The following is a 22,956-nucleotide window of genomic DNA, read 5'->3' on the forward strand; positions in this document are numbered from 1 at the left end:
ACTTTTTTAACATGGTTCATGCTATATTTATCCGAGAACCTCTTACGGTTCATTCCGTCATTGTTACTAGAGATTTTTTTCCATCACATTTTGTAGACATTGCCGTCTTTTTTTTTTGGCATGATGCCCCTCACAGCAGTCACAGTTTATAATGTGGTAATTTAACTGCCCACCTCTGCTTTAAACCATCGACAGGGGTTTATACCTCAGCTTATGCTTTGACCACTAGATGTCACTTGGGCTTCATAGATTTTACAATAGTATGTACTAGTTGCTGAATGTATAAACGGATGAGAAGGTTGGAGAGTGAATGAATGAATGACAAACAGATGAATGAAAGTGTGGACACATTTACAAATGATAAGGCGATGTGATGGACATATGGCTGTTTGGACAGGGGGTGATGGATCGATGGATGGATGAGTGTGTAAACGTGGCTGGATGCATGGATTAATGAGTGAAAGGATGAATGAATAGACAGACAAGACGCTGTGCAGCGGATGGTTCTAAGGGTGGATATATACATCGGCATCATATTATTGTACTGAAAAGCTGGATGAATAACCTGATAGGTAGATGAGAGGATGAATGGATGAGTGGAGAGTTAGGAGTTTGGTCAAGTACATGACTACATGAGGGGTCGATGTGAAGTTGGACGCAGTAGTGTTAATGACTGTGACATAATATACGTAAGCCAGAGGAGTGTATCGATGACCAGGTGAATAGACGGATAAATTATAAAATGATATAAAGACGGATGAATAGATGAGAAGGTGGATGTGTGTGTGATTCATTGATGAATGGATGAATTAAAGATTGGATGAGCGAGTGGCTAAGAGGAAGGTTGGAGTTTACATTATGTCCCAGTGATAAGTGGGTGAGTGGATACTTTAGTATACGTGGAGAAATGGATAAATAAGAGTTTATGTACAGATGACAGACAGTTGGACGCAAAAGTGGATAAATAGAGGTAATAAGGAACAAAAATGAATCAATTAATTGATAAATAAATAACAGATGAGGCGATGAAAACCTGAGATGAAGATCAATCTGCCTGACCAGTGATAAAGTTTCAGCTATCTGTCAGAAATGCGTCCGAACCAGAACTTCCAGTTCCACCACCACCAGTGCAGATTCAATCTCACCTGCTGTCAACAAAGTCCTCACGTCCAATCGCTTCTTTATACATGAAACCGAATGTTTTTTTAAACGTCTCTCAGGGAGAGTCATTTCCTCGTACTACTGACGTCGCTGCGATAAACATCACTGGGCGTGACAGTCATGTGACTGTTACAATGGCCCTGATGGAAACTTAACAACCAAACAACAACATGTGATCCCTTCATGTTAAGGAAGTGTTCTGAAATAAACAGATTCAATTCTCTAACTTATTCTTGGAAGTCAGTTTTTAACCGGCAGATATGTCGTGGTGGCAGCAGCTGACATAAAGAGGTCCAGATTTTCTACATCTTATCTGGGAGACTAACACAATCTCTTGACTGTGTCCTCGGTCCGCCCCAGGACCTCCTCCTAGCTGGACACATCAATCACCACAATACTGTCATGAATGCTGCTGAATCAGCAGCGATGGTAGGACAGAGCTAACCATGACAGAAACATCCGGCTCATGGGTCAACAGCACTGTTACAGAGCCTCCATCTGTCAGAGAGCAATGAGTCCACTCTCAATAGTGTCAGCTTCATTAATGGACTATGTTGAGTTTAGGATTTTCATAAGACGTTATCTATAAAAAGAGCCAGGCCTCCTCTTCAGGAGGATGGTTACACAATGTTTACACTGGACTTGATGGTCCTCTGGCACAAAGCTGCGCCAGTAATATGACGGATGAACAGCTTGTTTAATACTCCCAGCAGAAGTGGAAAACAGCAATTAAATATGAGCAGAGAAGAAGGAGCTGAGAGAGGGCAAAGTGCAACGTTTATTGTCGATGAAATGTGAAACAGGAAACCCAGTTAGTGGCCGTGAGTGAACTTGAGCTGAACACAGACTTGAAGTAAACGTGAGTAGTAAATGGGTAAATGACAAATAAGGCAAGTGTTTTCTTCATTAAATAGTCATGTGTTCAGCTCCAGGGTTCCGCCTCCAGCAGTTGTGTTAAGCTACATTTACACATTGGACAAAATAGACTCAAACTTCCTAAATAGAAACTAACACAAGTCATGCATCAAGAGAGAAACTATTTGGCAACTACAGGCCCACGTGAAACCCAATAAAACGCCGCTGCGACTGATTCAGCCATTGAATCCCACTGTGGGAAAGTAATGCAGGAGTGTCTGTGCAGACTCACGCTGCAGCTCTTCTGCTTCTGCTGTCAGGTCCATGTCATCGGTTCAATTACAAGCATGCTTTCAAGCTGCTGGACGGGAGACAAATTATGAGATTTCTGTCGAACAGTGCGCTACGGACCTGCGAACAGAGAGAAGCAGAAGCAGCAGAGTCAGATATGTTTTCTCTGCTACATCAGGACACTGTCAGTTTTCTTCTTATGCCACACTAAATCCTCCACCGGTCCTCATTCACCACATCCATGAACAATTTTTAGTCCAACATGTCCTGCCTCTCCACTCACTGCTATCCGATGAAGCCAGCTGACCTCCACCTTTTCCATGCAGCCTGCATTCTCTTCTTCACCTCCATTAATCGCAACATCCCCTTCCTACTTCTTCAATGTTCTACCTGCCTCCCTCTGCATTCACAGGTTTTATTTAAACAGCCTATATATGATGAAAAAACAAAATGTGCAGATGGTTTATGAGATGAGACGCTCATAGCTCACCTCAGATTATGTTGGCATCCAAGACCTCTCTTCCGCTCAGAGCAAGTGGCCACCAAGCTATGCTTTCCTAGAACATATGAAACCAAAAGCTCCTCTTGGACGGCCATATTTGCTTCTAAATACAAAATACTGCCTATGTTTCACATCGAATTCCATTCGAACTTTAAACAAAACGTGTTATAAATAATACCACTTGCACAGCTAAATTACAGCGTGTCATTCAAACAAATAAAATGTGAATGATTATTTCAATTGTGAATCCATGAATAAATTTTCACTGTAATACATGCCAAGCTGCATCATCTAAAAACAAGATCCAACAACAACCCCCGTTACTTGGTGAGTTTGTTAAAATCCATTTGCTTATTAGTGCCAAGTTCGAACATTAAAGTCTTGTTTCAGTTAGTGCAGGTCTGAAAGTGTGAAATTCAAATTTTAAAAACAAAACACTGGCACTCAGGTCCGTGTCCAGCCAAAAATGAAAGTTAAGCAGCGACAATCTTCAGATTATTCCAAAGGGGTTCCTCCTCTTGTCAAAGTCAGAAGGCGTCATGGTTTGTCGATCTGAGCACTTCTTGGATCAAACACTCGGGCTCGACTGCAGATGAGGTAGATGCATGGATCTCCCAGAATAAGCCTTGCAGGAGGTACTTTGGGGAAGCGCACCACAGTCCTCCCACCACAGGGGGAGCTATCGAGTTAAACTGAGCTCTCATCTGGCCTCGGCAGAATCAGCTGAGTATGTTTCCGCTTCTCTAAAATCTTGTTGAGCTCCTCTGCGAAAGAGTAATTCGGGGACGACGGGCTCTCAGACTCGCTCTGTCTCAGCAGCACGTAGCTGTTGCCGTTGATCCTGCGCAGCACGCTGGGCAGCGTCGCTGACAGCCCGTTTGGGAAGTCACAAGGAGAGGAGGGAAGCTGAGGCGTGGGTGGGAGTGGAGGGGCCGGGGGGAGAGGCCCTCCGTTAGATGTGGAGTGAGCTTCTCCTGGGACAATTTGAAGAAAGACTTCGTCATGGATGTCGCCATTCAGCTGCTTGGAAACACCGTTATGGAGTCCGTTCCCGTTACAGTGACTGGAAATGGTCTTCAGCTCCAGGTGAGCTGAGCTCCTCTGTTTTTTCTTGTTCTTCTTGAGGCTCTTACTGCTCGGGTAAGCGGCAGCCGCCATGCGGATGGAGTACTTCCCGTTGTTGTCCCCACGCAGACAGAAACTCACGTAAAGAAGGACCACGGTGAGCACGATACAAAGTGTACCCAGGACGATGATGAAGGACAGATAGATGGCCTCCTTGTTCTTGTTGGACTGCAGACCTTGAGGAACGGGGACTGAAGGCACAGGCATCCCAGCATTTGGGGCTTCAGTTGCTTGAGACGCAGCGGTGACGTTAACATCGGGCTCATCAGTATTCACAGAGACTTGTGAGGGGTGATGAGGAGGAGGAGGGGGGCGAAGAGGAGGCAAATCCAAATGAACCGAGATGTTATAAGCTCTGATGGCGACCCTGATGTTATTCTCCACGGCGTAGCAGATGTACTGTCCACTCTGGTCCTGCCGGGCCTCAATAATGAGCAGGCCATCTGTGCCGATCCGGAAGCCGGAGTCGAGGCCGTAGCCTTGGAGCTCACGCCCCTCCAGTGTCCACAGGGAGGTAGCCAGGTTGGAGCTGAGCTCACACTGAAGCAGGACGTCATCCCCAACCTTCACCGAGCGAGTGTGCGTATTAACAGCTGGAAATAAACACATGAAATAGAGATGAAGAAGAGAACTCATGAGTCAGATGAGGGAATCCTCTGCTCACATACTTTAGAATTTTAAACTCTTTGTTCATCTGTTGTAACTGAAAAGATGTGCTACAAAAGTTCTACAACTTAATATGTCTCACCAGTCGTCTTCATCTCAAGCGCACTGCTCGTTCTCAAGACAAAGCTAGACATCAAACAGCAGTGCAGGAGAACTCTATGTAATTACTCCTCTCCTGGTGCTGACTTGGAGCGATCAACTTCTAATTCCTGACGCCTCACACAAGGCAGGCTGAGATGATGCTCTCTTTCTCTGAGTTAAAGACAGAGAAGACAGAGCGCGGGAGTCAGCCTGCCTTGAAAATCAAACAGACTCTTCACGGCAAAAACAGCGATTAAAGTTGACAGGGACGGGTTTCTGCCAACACAACAACCATCCTGCAAAGAGACTCGTGACTTCCGATGACAAATGTGATTCTTTGAAGAATCATTTATTTTATCACTTGTTCCCCTCGAAAGGAGACTGCTCTCCAGAAGACTTCACCAGACTTCACCTCTTGTAGCGTTTTCACATCCTCTGCTGCCGAGCTGGACGTCTTGAATCAAGTTTGATCTGTTAAGAATAGAAACGCACGTTAGCTGCGACAAACACCTTTTGGTACTCTGAGCATTGGATTGAAATATCCGTAGCATCTTTGTTAGTGAGGAGTCGGTCAAGTCCCATTTATGGGCCTGCAACTCCAGTTATTGCTGAGTAATGGTTCAAATATAACAAGTTCCACAGCGTAAGTTGAAATTTTAAGCGCACCACAGATGCCATTAGACACGTGATCCGAAGATCTGCAGCTACCCAGACTGTGACCACCTTCGTCAGCACCATTGCCATATTAAAAGAGTCATGTCGATACAGAGATCACAGCTGTCCACCTCACTGTGTGTCACAATGTTTTCAGACATTAATCCAAATACTTTCAGACAGGAATATGTATCTACACCCCTGAATTAAAGGAGGAGTTGATACATCTTAAGAAAACTTGATGTTTAAACATAAGCAATTAGGACGGTGATCTAATAGGGGACATATGTTCCATCGTGATCCTCACTGTGAATCAATAAATAATCATATTTAGTCACTACACTTGTACTTCATAGTATCCTTTAGTCTACTTATTTTATTTTGTCGTAATTGTTTATTAATTTGACTAATGTCTTTATTTTTACAGCATTAATTTCTTAATTTCTTTGACCGTAAAATATGTCTGCAATATTTAATCTAATCTATTCTCAAGATAAATCTGGTAATAAATAAACCATGTGATCAAGCTGAGATGAGAGCAAAAACATGTGCATGTCAAACGCATGATATCAAGGTTTACTACTACTACTACAATCTTGGCCTTTACTATCAAGGGCAGGCTTGTTTGCTAAGGCAGGATCAAGGAACAGTCACATGTCTATTAAAAACAGTCTGATAATTCTGCACGTCCAGAGTGAAAATGCAATACATTATGATGCCTGTGCCTGTAACTTGGACTTCCCGGACAGCCAAATGATTCCCACACCCTCATCAATAAATATAAATTAAGATTATCGCATAATATAAAAACTATGAAAGGGAAATGATTGACAGCGGGATGGCTCATTGCTATATCAGTCATCGTGAGAGTCAGATAAACTCCGGTAAAGGGCTGATGGTATGTTAAAGTAGCGATTCACCAACCAAGTGACTAGAGCACGGTGAGACAGAATTGTAGCCTGGTAACATAAACATGACGAAAGATTTGTTTTTGGAGCCGTCAGCTCACACACTTACATGTTATGTTTACCAACAGGCCACACTCACCTCACCTGCACTGTGATTATGCAACTGTTCTGTGAACTGACAGGGTCACTGAGACGCTTCAGGTCACTCAAACAAACCTGTCAGCATTATCCAGAATCAACCGATCCAATCACGCCAGGACCCACCTGTCGGCCTGCGCCAGGACGTCCACACACGCCGCTCCGTTCCAGCCGCAGTAAGGGTCTCTGGAGAAAATGCAGTCGTAGCAGGACGTGTATCTGTTGCAGGTGGAGAGGGGAAGCTGGACGACGCTCGAGCGAGAGCTGACGTACACGCTCGCCTGAGGGGGGAAGAGTAAACATATTTACTGTTGAAAGAGCTTGAAGTGTGTGTGTGTGTGTGTGTGTGTGTGTGTGTGTCGGTCTCACTGACCTGTTTGTCTGAGATCTGCAGGTTGTTTACCGCTTGGGCTTCTTCAAACAGTTGCACCTCCTCAATGATGTGAAGTTGACCACCCACTTCAACGGCTTTGTGCAGCCAACCTCCATCTACAAAACACACGCGTTAATATTGCAGCATCAGAAAAATAAAAAGGAAAAATACATATCCATACTTTAATCCACATCTTAGCTGTTAATACAACACACTGATACAAACCTGTCCCCATGTATATCACTGTATATGACTGTCCATCGAGGCCCTGCACAGTGGTCACAGCCATCTTGGTGTATTCGGTGGATCTTGTAAATAGCAAAGGGCGTTTGTCTAATGGCTGGATCTCCCGGGACATCAGCGGGTGTCGCCTGACAAAGTCCAGCACGTCGTCTGGCAGAGAGGTGGACTCGTTGATGCCTCTGAGTCTCAGAGCGTTGGTTATACACTGCAGCAGCAACAGAACAGGTTTGGTTTGTTGATGAACATGAAATGGAAATGATACATGAATAGGAAATGTGTTGTAAATGAAATGTGTGTAAAAAAAAAAAGAGTTTTTCAATTTGGCATCAAGCATGGTTGTACAAAATGAAAGGTTAATGCAGTGGTCAGCTGCTGGCCTGCAGGCTGCTCTGCTTCCTCTGGAACTGACCCAAGCATTTTTACTACTTCATCCCACTCCTCTAAGAGGCTTTTAGTAAAACATTTCCATCTCAGCAGAGCCCTTCAAAGTGATGAGGTGACACTGGGGTGGATAACGTTTCTAAATCCAGCTGTGCAGCACTGTAGTCATTGTCACCACAGCTGTGGTCAAGTTAGATAAGCAGCATCCTTGAGGCTGCAAACCTTATGTTCAGCCACGCTGCTCTCCTACTCACTTATCTCTGGCTGGGGTCAGCTCCGTCAGCACTCATCTGAGGTTTTGCGTGAGAAAAACTGCTACACAGAGGCTTCTTTACCGTTCCAGGTCTTGGGTCAGGGATCTTTCCAGTGTACTCCTTCCACTTAGAGCCCGAATCCTGGCTCTCCATGTAAGGTCCTTGAAAGGCATCTTGTACGTCAGATAGGGAGAAGCGACACACCGCAGACGCCTTGACTTTCTTCCTAAAGACATCAACACACACCTCGTGTGAGGAAGAGCAGAGCACACCATGAACAATAACATGCAGTAAACCCAGAGTTGCCATGGTGACAGCAACGGGAGTACAGTATGTTGTCGTATACCTAGATGAAAAGATTGAGGGAGACTAATAGGAAGAAGGCATGGGAAAGAGAGGAAGGGGCTCAGTGCTGCAGGAGATACTAGCAAGTTGATTTGATTGAGCTCTGAAATGGAAGAGGGTGAAGAGGAGAAGGAAGAGGCGTGTGTGGTGACAGGAAGTCAAAGTAAAGGCTTCCCAGCACAAGGAAACAGGTATATTTATAATATTTTAAAATACACATTTGACCACAGTCAATAAATTATTCTTCAAAGACGTCCTTAATATGATACAATTGGCTAACAGCTAATGGTGATCTAGCTTTTATGCAAGTAAAACTAAATTAAATTAAATCTTCCTGCCACAACACTTCATGGACCACAGAATGGCTCAAATCATTTCTCTAAAGGTTCAGCAATCGGTTGTGAGCTTGGGAACAATTCCCAAGGTCACATTGGATTGGATGTAGCCCTCACACGGCCTTGTGTATTTCACAATGAAAGTGCTCTACTACATCCTTCTTGTTAAACTGTTATTAGTGGTTCATTCGGTTCACAATTACGTTGGATAACAAGAGGTGTTCGAGTGCAGAACGTTCCTTCAAGTGTATTCAGTCAATAATCAGAGACACATTCAAACAATAATAAAACTGTATTAGGAAAATTTTCGGATGAACAGGTCTTCTGTATAAATACATGACACACAGAACTCGGTACGCACCACTCCAGGCCAAAGACTCCATAAAACGTTGTGTTCTGTGGTTGCGGGCCGCTCACGACGAACACGCTGCGCAACATGTTGAACTGGAAACCATACTCCGGCAGCGAGCAGGTTAGTCTGGCTTTGAGGAAGGATGTCCAACGCTTCTGGAGGGTCAAGCGCCCTCCTTTATCACCCTATGAAGTGAGAATGAAAAAGAAAATAACTGAATAAGTAGAAAGATGGTAAAAGAAACCAGACAAAATGTTACAAGAAAACTTAAAAAGTATGAAAAATAACTCTTAGTACTTTAAATAGGCAAATTATGCAGCTTGAATACACAGTATAATCAGTTTTTATGATGGCTAACAAGTCTAAATATTCCATCATTCTATAGTGAGCTTAAATAAACATTGGTGGAAGATATTTTTTTCTGCTGAGCTAGAACATATTTATTTATTTCTAGAATTGGCAAAAGAATTGACTGGGTAAATAAATGGCAAATAAATGAATGAGCGACCACCATGAGTATATATGTAAATTTAAAAAATAAATTGTGAAAAACAGAGGATTAAATACAGAAATATTCCTTAGAAAGCAATATCCCTTCAAAAACTAAATGTCATAATCTGTAAAGCCAAGCGGTTGAAGTCTGAATGGGTCCCAAACACACATTTACAATCTTTTTTCCTCTTGGTTCCCGTTAATGTCTCATTATGGTTCCAGAATTAATTGTTAAAGTCCACAAGGTTATTCACAAACTGCTTTGTCTCTGGCAGCAGGAAATAAATCAGTCATATGAGCCGAGCCTGTGCAACACTTCTCCCTGTAGCAATCTATCTGTGGTTGTGAGCGACGCTGATTCTCCGAATTATTCATCAGCTGCACACAGTCTGTTCTTCTAATCACCCTCCGGGTCTAGTTATACATGCCGTCCCCATCCCTCCTTTATTAAGGGACCATCATCGATCATCAGCTAACTCGTGCAGGCCTGGTCTAAGTACTCACTTCCAGGTGCTTTAGGCTTTTTTAATCTTCAAGTTATAAAATTGAAGAGGCCGATCACTGACCATGTGACAGTTTAAATATCTTTAAAGTCCTATTAATCCACACTGAAAGGAGCAAGCTTTGTGACGTGGACTTGGTTTCACTTGATACATATATAACAAGATCAAGTTGCTATATTTAGTCACTAGCGATAGAATGGTTGGCTGACTGCAACCCAAATATTCCTCAAGTTTGGAGTGAGATCACATCTTCTCTCACCTTGCAGACCCGAGCAACTCGTGCTACCCATTTATGACTGGAGGTGGAGGTCTGCTCTTCACTCCTCTCGGTGAAGAAGAAGTATATTTTGTCATCGTCACCTGTAGCGCTGCCAACGCTTTCCTTCACCAGGGCCGAGCCCACAAAGTCAGCCTCTGAGGAGAGAGATGTTTTAAGATTCTCAGTAGTACTTACACGCAGAAATTCCCAGGATACAGATATGAGCTTAGTCAGAGTGACTTTTTTTTAGTCAAGAGAATGTCTAATTTCTTCTCAAGAATGGCTTAAACTTAACTTATTATCATTCAAATACATGTGAGGAATTCTTTTAGCTCCAACAGCTTCAAAACAACATGCCACACTTCATGTCAAGTAAAATTGGAGAAACTTTGTCAACTAATTAAAGAAAACTTCAGTACAGAATGTCCTTCAACTCCCTTTTCTCACAAGTTTAATTATACCTCAAATATGAGAAATCACAAGCAGTTTTAAAAGATAAAAAGCCGTAGAAAAATAATTTCAAATAGCTCATGAAAATCAAACTTCTCTTCATACAGTCTGTGAGAAACATGAAAAGAAAACCCTTCGTAAAGATGCAGATCAGCATATATGTGGTCGGCGTCAGACTTAGGTCATGGTTTCCGATCATTGGACAACCCTACAGAGTAGTAAGGTTGTCCAATGATCTAGTAAGAACTAGTAAGGACTAGTTCTAAATGCTCATAGCAGATGATCAACTGACCATTAAGCCAACGTGTGGGTGCTTCTTCCGTCCTCAGTATGGGGTATGAGTTGCGTCTGAGGTCTGGGAAGCTTCTAAACTCATACTGTGTTGCCGTGTATATCTGGCCATCTAGAGGAAAGGCAAAATGTTATATCCTGTTTTCACACATTTAGCTGCCCAAACCAGTAGTCACGTACCAACCAGGAGACCAGTGTAGCCAGTGTTTGGTCCATAAGGACTCCTGTCCCTTCCGTCTGCAATGGACGTCATCATAAACTCTGCCTCGCTCTGAAGCAGACAAACATTTGAACCCCTCCAAAGCAGCTTGGAACATGAAGACTAGCATTCAGTGTACTTACTATATATGCACACTGAGGACTGAAGGCATTGGTCCCACACATGTAGAGGTGAGTGGAGTTGAACCTCTGAAGGAAGCGGATGTGATTGAAACACTCCGTCTAACAAAGAGAGGAGCACAAATCCCGAGTGAGATACACAGGTGTTTCATGGGAAATCAAGTTAGAGGGCTCACCACGGCGTCCCTGCCCTTGATCAAACAAAGGTCTTTCTGAGAGACTGACGTCCTCCATGTGATCTAGTAAACACAACAGAATATGAGCATCAAGTAAAGAGCTGGAGAATCACGTTTCTGAATGTTTCTCTGTCAACACATGAACCAGATGTTAAAGGGAGAAGAATGAAATGTATGCTCTTTAATGTAAAATAATTCTCTGAAGGACTGTCAGCTGATGAAACCCCAGCAAACATATTGTCACATAAAGGATCATAAATCCTGATTCATGATTTAAAATTTTGGAAAACGCAAGGAGTGTGTATGGTGACTTTGTGGTATTTTCTCAATGCGTTCCAACGTTTATACAGAACAAAACAGGTAAAAATAACTTGTAATGTTTTATACATGATACATTATAAAATGGATAAATTAAGAAGTGGATGCGTGTCAGCAACAGAAGCAAGACGCAACCATGGTGATGTGGAGAAGTATATTTGATTAAATTCACTGAAACATCAAAGATGCGAAAGTTCACAGTCTCTGAGAAAATTTTGAAATAAATGACTGTATTAATTCAAATTACCCTGACCATGGATGTAGCATGTCAACTCGGGGCAGAAAAGAGGATGAGGGAGTGCAGGATGCAAATGAGACTATGGCAGGTGTGCGATGAGCACAACACGTGGAGATAAAAACACTCACGTTGAGCGCGGGACCGGCTGAGATGTCAGCGGCACTGAGTGCAAACACGACGCCCCTGGCCCCGATGTAGAGCCGCTGGCCGTCAGGCTCCAGCAGCATGGTGCTGTAGTCGACTGCTGAGGACTCGAAACGCCTGCAGCTCTGCAGACCTGACGAGCAATGACACATTATGATCAAACATTATTGTGAAGAACACGTGTGTGGTTTTAGGCTTAAGTTATTCACTCATCTTCATAAACACTTTCATTCCTCCTGGCACTTGTACTAGTTCTAAACAACACAAAATGAGCAAAACACCGCTGATGCAGCAGCACACCAGGTCTCTGACAGATGACGCAGCTCAAGAGGAAAGTTTGCTTGCACATGTGAAAAGGATTGTGAAGTCATACTGACAGCTGGTGATCCATAATGAACTGATGGACATCATCCATCAGCTGTCCATTTTTTATATAAAATATAATATATAATTATAAAGGTTCTGCTTCTGTCCCGGAATGATCACTTGATCTGGTGGGTAATGATGAGATGCTACCAAGAAAAAAAAACACTCCAACATCATTAAGCAGCTCCTTCGGTGACATCCAGAAGAAAGGAACCTCTCTGTCTTTCAAGTGAGCTGCTGTGTAACTTAGACTCAGTGACCATTTGTACAGAAATAGTACATTGTGATCATAATTATCAAACATCAAAAAATCACTACTTTTTAACAACTCATTTCAATCTTTTGATGCCTGATTCATTATTTCAGAGACAGATTACAGCATTCGAGCATCAGAAGTTATCAATATTTGTTACATTATCGAGATGTGAAAGCTGCAACTGCTTTATTTATCCATCAACTTGTATATTTAACCCCAATAATAATAATAGGCTCCCAAATATCGTCACACAACAACATCAATAACCATATTTCCTTTTCCCATTTTTTTTTCATTTGAGTTATAAATAGTCCTGCTGGGAAGTGAAACGTGTCAGCACAACAAGAGCGGGAGGATTCAACCAAACCAAGGAGATAATAACATCAAGGCCAAACATGATCTCCTATTTCTGTCCCTGGATTTCTGTAGATTGAAGTTGTTTTTTTCCCCTGCTAGCTGGTGCGGCATGTCCTCCTACATTTCCAGTCTATATTTGGTCGAATACGCCTGGCGGGTAGAAAAACTAATGATGTTCTCACATATACTCGGCGTAAGCACACACACACACACACACTCACACATGTCATAAAGTTGCTCCCTTCAGTTGTGAGGCGCCAGAAAAGTTGCATAACTTGCAGACGATGAGAAATGCACTTACTGTAGCTTCAGTAAACATGACACGGCAGTGCCTGCAAACACTTAGAAAAAGGCAAGTTTCAGCCAGATTAAAATGAACTGTAACTGTTTAATTATCGAAAGAAGACCATTTATTATCGACAGCTGACATGCTAGCCGACCATAGCATGACGCTGATGTATATATTCTGAACCAATTGGACAGTAGAAGCAGCTAAGAACTAACACCTTCCAAGTCCTCTCCATGTGTCCAAACCATCAGGACTACATCAGTGTCAGCCAACATCTATGCATTAGCTATTCCTCTACAACAACTCTCTCATCAGCATCTGTTCCACCCTGTCCACACTCTCTTCTTCACCTGTCTTGCATTCTGCCGAACACTAGGGACGCTACGATCGACCATTGATCATGATCAGCTGATATCAGCATGATCGGTGAATGCTTGTCATTGCTGATCGCAAAAAATGATCGCGTATGACACTGGCGCTCTGGCAAAGCCCCGCTGGTTGTGATGTGTCTGCTCCTCCCTACTTGCTGCTCACTCGGCAGCCGCATGTCTGCTGTGGAGGTCCTTTCAATCTGTTTGCATCAATAAAGTTAGCATTGTGCAGCACATGCACGAAAGATGCTCTGCAGAGAAGCGCATTGAAGGGTCTCTACGTCGGTAAGTAAAAATGCCATTTAAAGCACCAGCACTTGGCAGCGTACAGAGAGTTTTCCGGGCTCATGAAAGTGAGACAGCTGCTTCCTGAGCAGTAGTCTGCAGGTAACAATTAGCGACACCCGCCGGTCCAAGCGTGACATTCGAAACGTTAAGCATCTCCTTGTTTAAACAGGAAAAGATCCAAATACTGCATGGGTTCAGGCTGAGGTTTTGGAAAGATCCCTCAAAACATTTAATTATGTCTGCCAAACTAACAAAGACAAGGTTAAATAAAACGTAATGACAATCTACTTCACCCAACTTCAATCAGTTACTTCATCTGTGGAAGATTCATCATAATTTATGGATTTCCAGAATCGTTGAAGCAAGATGTCAGCATAAATTGAGCCAACTTATTTTTTTTTTGTAGCAATGGAAATATTGAAAAACAACTGGCACGGTTGCAACTTCCTCCTTCTCCTTCAACTGGCTTACAGTCTTATCAAGTTCAGTGTCACAAAACCCACTATCAGCTTCTGCTCCTTGTTTCCTCCCTCTTTTGCAGCAGGAGGAAGACAGGAAGTATTATCTGAACACTGAGTGGGATTCTTCAGACAATAACGCTTTCTGTGCTCCAACACACAGTACGAGTGCTTCTTTGTCACTGAAGACACTGGAGAAGAGACGTTTTGTCTGTGTAAGGGGAGTATTAGGACACACAACTCCACACGGCTGGATTGTCTGAGTCAGGGAAATTATCTGAAAATAGTGGCGCGGAAGAGTTGAGACGGTTGCAGTCAGAATAATAGAGGCTGATGTGACACTCCAAACCTAAAGGTCTGGCGAGCACGTTTGTCTGAGGCAGTAAAACGAGACGTGATGATCAGCATTTACCAAGCAAACACTAGAAGGGATCTCAGCTGATCGGAACAGTACACAGAGTTCGAAAACACCCCACAATAGCACGCATCGGTGATCAGCAGCTCAGGGCGATGACCTGCCAGGCTTTGGACTTCACTTTACATATTAACTGTTATTGGTTTATTCTTGGAAACCCACGAAAAGTAAGATCTATTTACAATGGTATATATTGAATTGAATCCATGATTATCATGAAAAATCTGCCAGCTCATCTAGGAAACAAAGGCTCAAACAGAAAGCTGGACATGAATGTTTCAGTTCTGACTGTGAAAAGACATACTCTGAGACAGCTTGGAAGGAAGCAACATTTTTCCGAACTTGTATGTTGGCTACATCACTTGAATATTATTCAAAAAGTTTAGTTAGAAAAGGACAGAAGCAGAAGTGCCTGGTATGTGACTGAAGCTTCTACAGCCCTGATCAAAACTTTAACCAACAGAAACTATGATTCCCTCAGCATGTTCATAATCAGAAGCCTGTCATCATTGCTTTGATGATGACGCTTGAATAGCACTTCAGTTGTGCCTATTACAGGTAAAAGAGCTTCATTAGCAAAAGTCCAAACGTCCATTTGATATCTGCTGTTATGTAAAGCATGAACCATGCTTTTAGATTAGGAAGAGCTTCACAGGCCCCTCTCACTTATTGGCACCATGTACATTTGCACAACACCAGAGATGTGACACAGATGCACCTGGAAAGTAGAAATCAAATGACAAAACTCAATACCCTGGATACCAGTTGCTTTCTACCTTACTTATGAAGACTCCTAGAGTTCAGCTACTTTATATAAATTATGAAAATACTAATAGCATAGCACATCAACCCAAATCTGTTTGGGCCTACCCAGCACGAAAATGGACCATTCTCCAACTCTGTTTCTCACACCAGATAAGAATAAATAACCCTTCAACACCATTAAAATTGAACATGTATAAAACCAATGTTGACTTAATAGAAACAAGCCTATAACTTTACCTTGATCATTTTTGGGGTGTTGGGTGTTGTTTTACTCAAAAGAAAAAAAATGGACGCATATTCCAAATTAAAATAGATCATTTATAATGAAAGAAAATAGAAAGGTAATGACATCATTTTAGAAATGGAATGAGTGATTCTACTGTATATATTTTACAACAACCCAGGTAGAAACAGATATATTTTACACCCGCTATTCACTCTTGGAGGTAAAATCATTGCGGTTTACATTATCTATAACAATATAACAATCTCTACAATATCTAAATTCCTTCTTAAATTTAGTGGGTGCACTCTATAATAATCCAGAGCACTCTATAGTCCGGTATTCACTGCAAATTTCATTTATCGTTTAAAAGCAACAAAATATTTGTTTTCTCTTCCTAGACTGTTTGGCATACAATTTTGGCAATTTCAATCTTAGCCTGTGAAAATCCAAGCACATTTTTAGCCATATTCAAAGTTTGTAAGAACAAAAGCAAAAGAAAGCCCGAAGCAAAAAAAGGTTTATAAGATACGGTTCAAGGTAAAGGGGGCGAGTGATGGATGGTGGAGGAGTGAGAGTGGAGCCGAATCGTGTAGGAGGCTCTGTGGGCAGCTGATGATTTAGATACAACAAGATGTTCAGATCAGGAGGATGAACAAGAGTGTTGGTGTGGGTGTTGTTTGATAAACAAAACAGTCAGTCAAGACAAATTCCAACACTAAGAAGTGGAAGTCGTGTGATGCAGTTAAGGCTTTGAGTTGGCGCGGTGACAAATGATGATCCTGCACTTACAATATACAAGTAAAAATTGCCTGCTTCTTTATTACAACAGTTGTCATGGATACAGGCTTCTCTCAACTACAACTAGAGTGGAGTATTCTCCCTGGGTGTACTGCAGGGATGCACAAACGTCTTTGATCTGAGGCTGAATCTCAAGGCAACGCTAGTGAACGTCTTGAGATGGAAACAATCGGATTCGTAAACAGCGCAGCATTAAAAAACAAAAGTGTAGATGCTTACTGTTGGACAACACTGTCAGGCGGGGTGTCACATCCAGATCCGGCGGTGATCTGAACGGTTGACCGGCTGCCGTATGCAGGCAGGCGGTGAGCAGCAGGAGCTGCAGCGCTGATGATCCAGCTCCCTTCATTTCAGTCGAGCGCCTCTTGGGACACACACTCTCTGACCGGAGAGTAAACACATGCACAGGCATTTATACACACATGCTCCCTCAAACAACACTCCTACACAAACACACACACACCCTGGGTCACACACACACACAGTCACGCAAGCAGACTTCCAGGCTGCAGTGGAGAAAACCTGGATAAGGAGAAAAGACAAACCAAAGAAATATAGTTATCAAAGACTCATATGCAGCGGTGAAATACAGCACCTCATTTTTATATGAGCTTGATACGACACATAACAGACGTAAGCATAATGAGTAACTTTAGAAACAAACCCTGTAGTCATTCACCTGAAGTAACTACATTTTACTTGTCATTGGTCTCTTTCTTTTGAGACCTTGTTACAAACATTCATTCTAACTAATAAAAGCAAAGAGAAAAACAGCCTAAGGTGCCAGTGATGTCATTTGGTTATTGACATGTGAGGTTAGCAGGACAATAAGGAAAACCCCATACACATGACTTTTTCAACACAAAGGCAAAGACTTGTGGAAACCTTGACTGTGATGAACTGATGATCTCGGTCTTAAATGGCGTGGAAAGCACAAAAATCTGTAGCAGCAGTAACAACACCTCTATTTGAGGATAGTAGAATCAAGGCATTAAATGTCAATGTGGGAAACACAAGACAGCCGTGATCCCACTCTTTGTCTGAAGAACATTTTGGCAGTGTGTTGAGAGTTTCAATCTCAGATCAAATACAGACAACCATGGACCGTGAATGGAATAAAAATAAATATTGATAATAAAGCTACTTAGAAACAGTCTATTCAAAAAGAGCCATGATTCAGAAGGTGATATTCAACCGAGTTTGATTGAGACTTCAAACCCAAAGAGGTCAAACTCAAGGACTGTGAGCCATACATGGCTTCTGATAAGGTAATATATGGCCCTAAACATGATGTCTCATGTCAATAGCCAAGAGAGAGAAAAACACCCATCATTCACACTACATGTCCTATAATGCACTTGAAAGTAAAAAAGAATCAATGGTTGTGTTTGACACATCAAGTCTTTTGCACCACCTTATATAAACAATTCAATTCAATTTTAGATGATGAAACTGACTGCTTGACTGATTGAGTAGCAGGATAAAGATATTTTGTACTGTGACTAGGGTTAGGACTCATAATTACAGGTTTATAATAAATTAACCATGATTCATCAAATCACAATATCACCGGGGGGGAGTGAACTCCCTGTTGCACAGAACAATTTTATTTTTTTGCGTTCTTTTTGCAATCTTCATCATGGAGGTTTCGGTTATGACATCATTGCACAATGAAGTGCATCTGGAAATGTTCTCAGTGAAGTTTGTACGCGATTAGTCAGTGATATACCAATCGATTATTTTTGTCTGTAATCAATCAATATAGATTAAGCAGTCCCACCCCTCGCAAGAGCATTCTGACATCTGACTCAGTTATAATGATATAAGTACAGAGGGGAGCGCTCAAAATGCGTGAAGTAAAAGCGAAACATTTGGAAAAACATGCCTCCTCCCTGCAGGGGAGATTATTAGAGGCGTCATCTCATCTTCTCAGAGCATCTGTGGTCATGTGACACGCAGCTGAATATCGTCAACAACCCGAGCTGAAAACATAATTAACCCCAACGATTCTGTCAAACGGGGTCATGAGCTGGCGTGACAACAGGGATTGAAGGATTCAAAGAAAACCTGTGGCAATCCAGATCGATAAAGAATGGAACCAGTTCAAACAGCAGTCGTAACAGACGGGAGCAAAATCCATGAGGGCAAAGTTTGAGACGTGATAATCTGCCAGACGAGTGCTGTGATGTGAATGTCAATATTCCACTGCGGAACAAGACCCAGAGAGGAGAGAATTCCCAAAATAGTCAAGCTGTGTCTTTAAAGTTGAAACTCCCACAGACTCAGGAGAGGAAGTTATGACTTCTAGTAAACTCTATAAACGTATATGAAAAGAATAAAGCACCTATCTGTGACTCTAAATCCCTGCAGGGACCATTGCTGAGTTCCTAAATTGGCGTTGCTGGGAAAAATCACATATTTCTATCACTAAAAGAAAAAGAACTGTCTGTGTTGTTGAAGACAGTGAAGGATGTCTCTGAACTGGAACGGACAATGACATCTCTAAAATATAATAGTACAAATTGAAATGACAGACTGTCAGTACTCCAATACAAAAAGAATAATATATATATATAATTTATATTTTTTATCATTTGCAAAAAGAAAGAGTGAATTAATACTTAATATTAGTTTTACAAACTGTGCAATAAAAAAAAGGATAAAGAAAAATTATAATCATCATAAAACATCGTCTTGGTGAACACTAAATAAGATTATTGCGCACAAAAACTTCAGCCATGGCAGATGAGAAATTTAGCCACAATGGATTATGATAAATGTAAGGCACATCAACAATAGAATGTTAACTTTTTTTTTTAACTTTCAATAGCTAAAGGAATACAAAAATATATTTCTACAAATGCTAATAAAAATGGAAACTACAGAAAATAATAAATTCCACAAACGCAGCTTTAGTATACGTGAAGGTAAAATAATAATTTTAAGATACTGAATAAAAAACAGACAAAACAGACTATGATGGGGTGAAATATAGTTACGATATAAGAACGGAAACAATGAACATTTCAGCCTAGTTTTACAAACCAATATGGGTCAGATTAAAACATGAAACAGGTCACTATATGGTTTATGGTGATGTGGAGCACTTCTATTGCACAAGCTTCAATAGAGCAGTTTACTGCCTGGTGCTACGCTAACACAGATTTAAAGAGCGACACAACAGCCTCTCAGTTTAGCCTCAACAATCATCCTCGGCACCAAATCTCTGTCCCCTGACATTCATTCACAGATTGGATTTCTTCGGGCAATTAAAATGCATCTTTAAAAGTGCCTGAAGAAGGCGCAGCGGCTCGAAGCAGAGCAGAGACAGCTCCATTAACAGACAACTCAAATGGTATTCTGTCGGAGTGTGGGTTTGCACGCGCGTGACAAACAAAGGCTGGAAGAGAATACATTCACAGTCATTGAGAGAAACTGAGACCCACTTTGTGTTTACAAAATTCTTCTCACTCAGAGTGGATTGATTGCAGCTATTGACCTGTCACACTAGTGACAAACACTAAAGGACGGTACTGTCCTCTTTATTCAACTAATAATTGTTAATACACAGTGGCATTTATTCAGCTGCAACCATTTGGATGTTTGAGCAGAAAGACTTCATACTGGCCGTCCATGCAAAGATGTACACTGGGAGAAGCGGCGACGGGTCTGTGGCTAAAGAACAAGACATTGCTCTACTGAATGAAGTTCCAGTTCTCATCGAACCGATCAGTTCACCTGTGATGTTTTTAATGGCATTTATCGGTCTGTCTGTCAGCAAAATAACTTGACACGTTATGAACTAATTTCAGATTTTAAAATGTTGACGACAAAACAATTCCTGAATCCTGGAAGAGCCGGGATTCCACTAAAATCTTGAAATTGTGGTGGCGTCCCAACTACCTCTCCCTAAAAGAATAAAAGATAGAGGAACAAGGACGCAGATGGTAGAGCTTTGACTTCTACCATGTTGGTGACTAAATTCTTCCAATGCTACATTTGTGATTACAGTTTGAATCGGAAGGCTAGAGTGAAAATGGTAGCAAAAATAAATACATCAGCACTGACACAGAAATGAGACTGTTTCACAACCAAACATTTGTAACTGTACTGCACCGAGGACATGAATCTGAGCGAGTTTCTGACTACACTTTGGAACTACTTGAACTAGATCCTATACCTGACTAAATACTTGAAATACTACGAAACTATAGTCTTGACTTCTACCATGTTGGTGACTACAAAGACGCTAGGTTTTATAATAAGTAGGAAGTAAATCTCTCTCCAATCAGCTGCAGTCCGTCTCTTCAAATGCTACCATGATCATATCTATCCTCCATGATGTGTTACATGAGAGGCTACGTTTGAGAGGTCATTTTTCTGAAGGCGTTGTGGCTGTCATTTAAGCCATAGTGGGACGCCACGCTTGTTTACGTGTGCTCTTATAAAGCTGTTGGAGATCTGTGCTCTCTGAGCACCTTTTTCGTTCAATTCAGATATCTATTTTTTTTATCTTTTCCCAGACACAAACATGGGACTCCGAAACAGAAAAAAAAAATCTCTCGTGCTTGTATCCAGTACTCTAGTTAAGGCATCTATTGGAGGTCAGAAGCAAAATGTGGCCCTGGAAAGCAGGCCATAACCCTTTGGGTACTTGGTAAATACATCATTTTAGGCATATAAGGCCATCACTAAAGTATCCTATAGTTGGATATTTTGTAAGTATATGTCAGCTCTTGGAGAGGCATCACACAAAGGAAACATGTCCGTCCGGTGTACTGCCACCATGCAAACCTGAATCATTGTTTGCTCATGATCAACACAAAGGTAGCCAGGAAAGGTGAGACATGAAAACAAAAACACACCATGCGCAACGTGCATCTCCAACGTGACGTTACTACCGAGTTCACTTACTGTATAAACTTCAGGTCGTCTAAACATCTAAACGTCTTTAACATCTAAAAATACACAACATACAAAAATTATTATTGCATTATTGCTTTTTAAATTTTGAATTCCTAATACATGAGAATGGAAGTAGGTAGCTATATCACTTGATAAAAAGATGCAGTTGTGAGGAAAGGCGTCACAGCTTGACATGTTTGAATCCACATTTGGCGGACACAATAAAACGCAAACAAAAACGCCAGGCTGTTGAACAGGTTTCAGGCAGCAATAGAAAACGCATTAACCTCGGTGTTGCTCGTTTTAAATAACTCATGTTGGACCGCAGACTGAACCTAAAATGAATGATAAAAAAGAGAATAGTTTGCAGTAGCATCGACAGCTGCAGTGAGTTTCCACAGCTGGAGTTAAATCTTTCATTCAGGTGCTTTCTATCCTTCTAACATTACAAATGTAGCAAAGTGCCCCAAGAGTTTGGGACTTGTCAAGCCTCTTCCTACCTCAAGTCGAGGACGAGTGTTTCCGGCTGGACTTCAGCGGGCTGCGGACGGCGACAGACGCCGAGTGAGGCGCAGCAACAGCGGGAGCAGAGACTTTCCTCAGCCGGCGCAGGTGGCCCTCCCTCCCGACGTGGCTACGTATGGAGACGTAACAAACAGGGCGCTCTTTAGGGAAGAACAAGCTCGAATGTTCTTGTCCAGCGTTAGGTACGTTGTTTGACTTGGTGAGCGCGCGACAGCTCCACCGGACTGAGCAGGTACGACTGACACTTCAGCGACTGAAGGTGGTTGAGAGGCGAGAAGCTTCTGCCGGGTGACGGCGGAATGCTGCCACCTAGTGTATGTTTCAGTAACCCACGTTCTTATTAACAAATGCCTAAAACGAAACAGAACAGAAAAAACGTGGGAATAATCAAATAAAAATAAGTAAAGTTAATGTTTTAATTGCAATACCTGGATGATATCAGTGTTGCGGACTACAATTTGGTTACGAAAAAAAAATACCTTTTTCTAAATATGAAAACACTTTTTCTCATCAGTTATCTTGAATTTTCAGTTTCATTATGAGGACACCGAGAGCGAGTCAATCCTCAAAACACATTTCTCAAGAATACACTTCCCAAAAACCTGGAGAAGAAACCTTTTGCTTTCACTAGTACAAAATGAGAATGTCATTCATTCACAACCTCTGGAGCCTGGAGGAGCAGTTCATGGGATCATAAACAGCTAGGAAAATCATAAATATGAGTCCATCTTCATCATGAGGACAAATTTAAATTCTGCCACAACTGTTAATTAAAACATATAGAGGCAAGTTGTTTGACAATTATAGAGAATGAGGATGGAAATTAAGGATACTGATAGCAAAAGTGCATTTGAGTCACATTGAATAGGAGTTTCTACTTTCACTGCGGCTTGATACAATGACTAAGTCACACATTCTTGCTTTGGGTCGGCATCAAAATCATAGTCATCTTCGGCCGACTTGTTTCAGCACATCAAACACTTCAGAAAGAACCTTCTCTGATTTCACAAGCGGTTGAAAATCCAACCCTTGTATATTCCTTTTAAATGAGCTAAACGGAGAC

General features: G+C 41.8%; 1 protein-coding gene across 2 annotated transcripts; it reads right to left on the reverse strand.

Annotated features, from left to right (window-relative positions):
* Positions 1 to 1,926: 1,926 nt before the first annotated feature.
* Positions 1,927 to 22,109, reverse strand: LOC128764715 (semaphorin-4G-like). Of its 2 annotated transcripts, XR_008415790.1 has the most exons (16): positions 21,869 to 22,109; positions 16,683 to 16,985; positions 11,859 to 12,007; positions 11,175 to 11,237; positions 11,002 to 11,100; positions 10,840 to 10,930; positions 10,661 to 10,771; positions 9,919 to 10,073; positions 8,674 to 8,849; positions 7,714 to 7,858; positions 6,980 to 7,202; positions 6,755 to 6,870; positions 6,508 to 6,662; positions 5,094 to 5,152; positions 2,798 to 4,527; positions 1,927 to 2,427 (listed from the first exon to the last, which is right to left on the reverse strand). XR_008415790.1 is itself a non-coding variant. In XM_053874746.1 (15 exons), the coding sequence occupies exons 2-15, from the start codon at positions 16,873 to 16,875 to the stop codon at positions 3,497 to 3,499; spliced, it is 2,766 nt and encodes a 921-aa protein (XP_053730721.1). In that variant the 5' UTR covers positions 16,876 to 16,985; positions 21,869 to 22,109; the 3' UTR covers positions 1,927 to 3,496. The 2 variants fall into 2 exon arrangements, 1 of the variants encoding a protein (XP_053730721.1); XM_053874746.1 differs by having other exon boundaries at positions 1,927 to 4,527.
* Positions 22,110 to 22,956: the final 847 nt, after the last annotated feature.

Source organism: Synchiropus splendidus, chromosome 9 (genome assembly GCF_027744825.2).
Source record: "Synchiropus splendidus isolate RoL2022-P1 chromosome 9, RoL_Sspl_1.0, whole genome shotgun sequence".
Lineage (NCBI taxonomy): Eukaryota > Metazoa > Chordata > Actinopteri > Syngnathiformes > Callionymidae > Synchiropus > Synchiropus splendidus.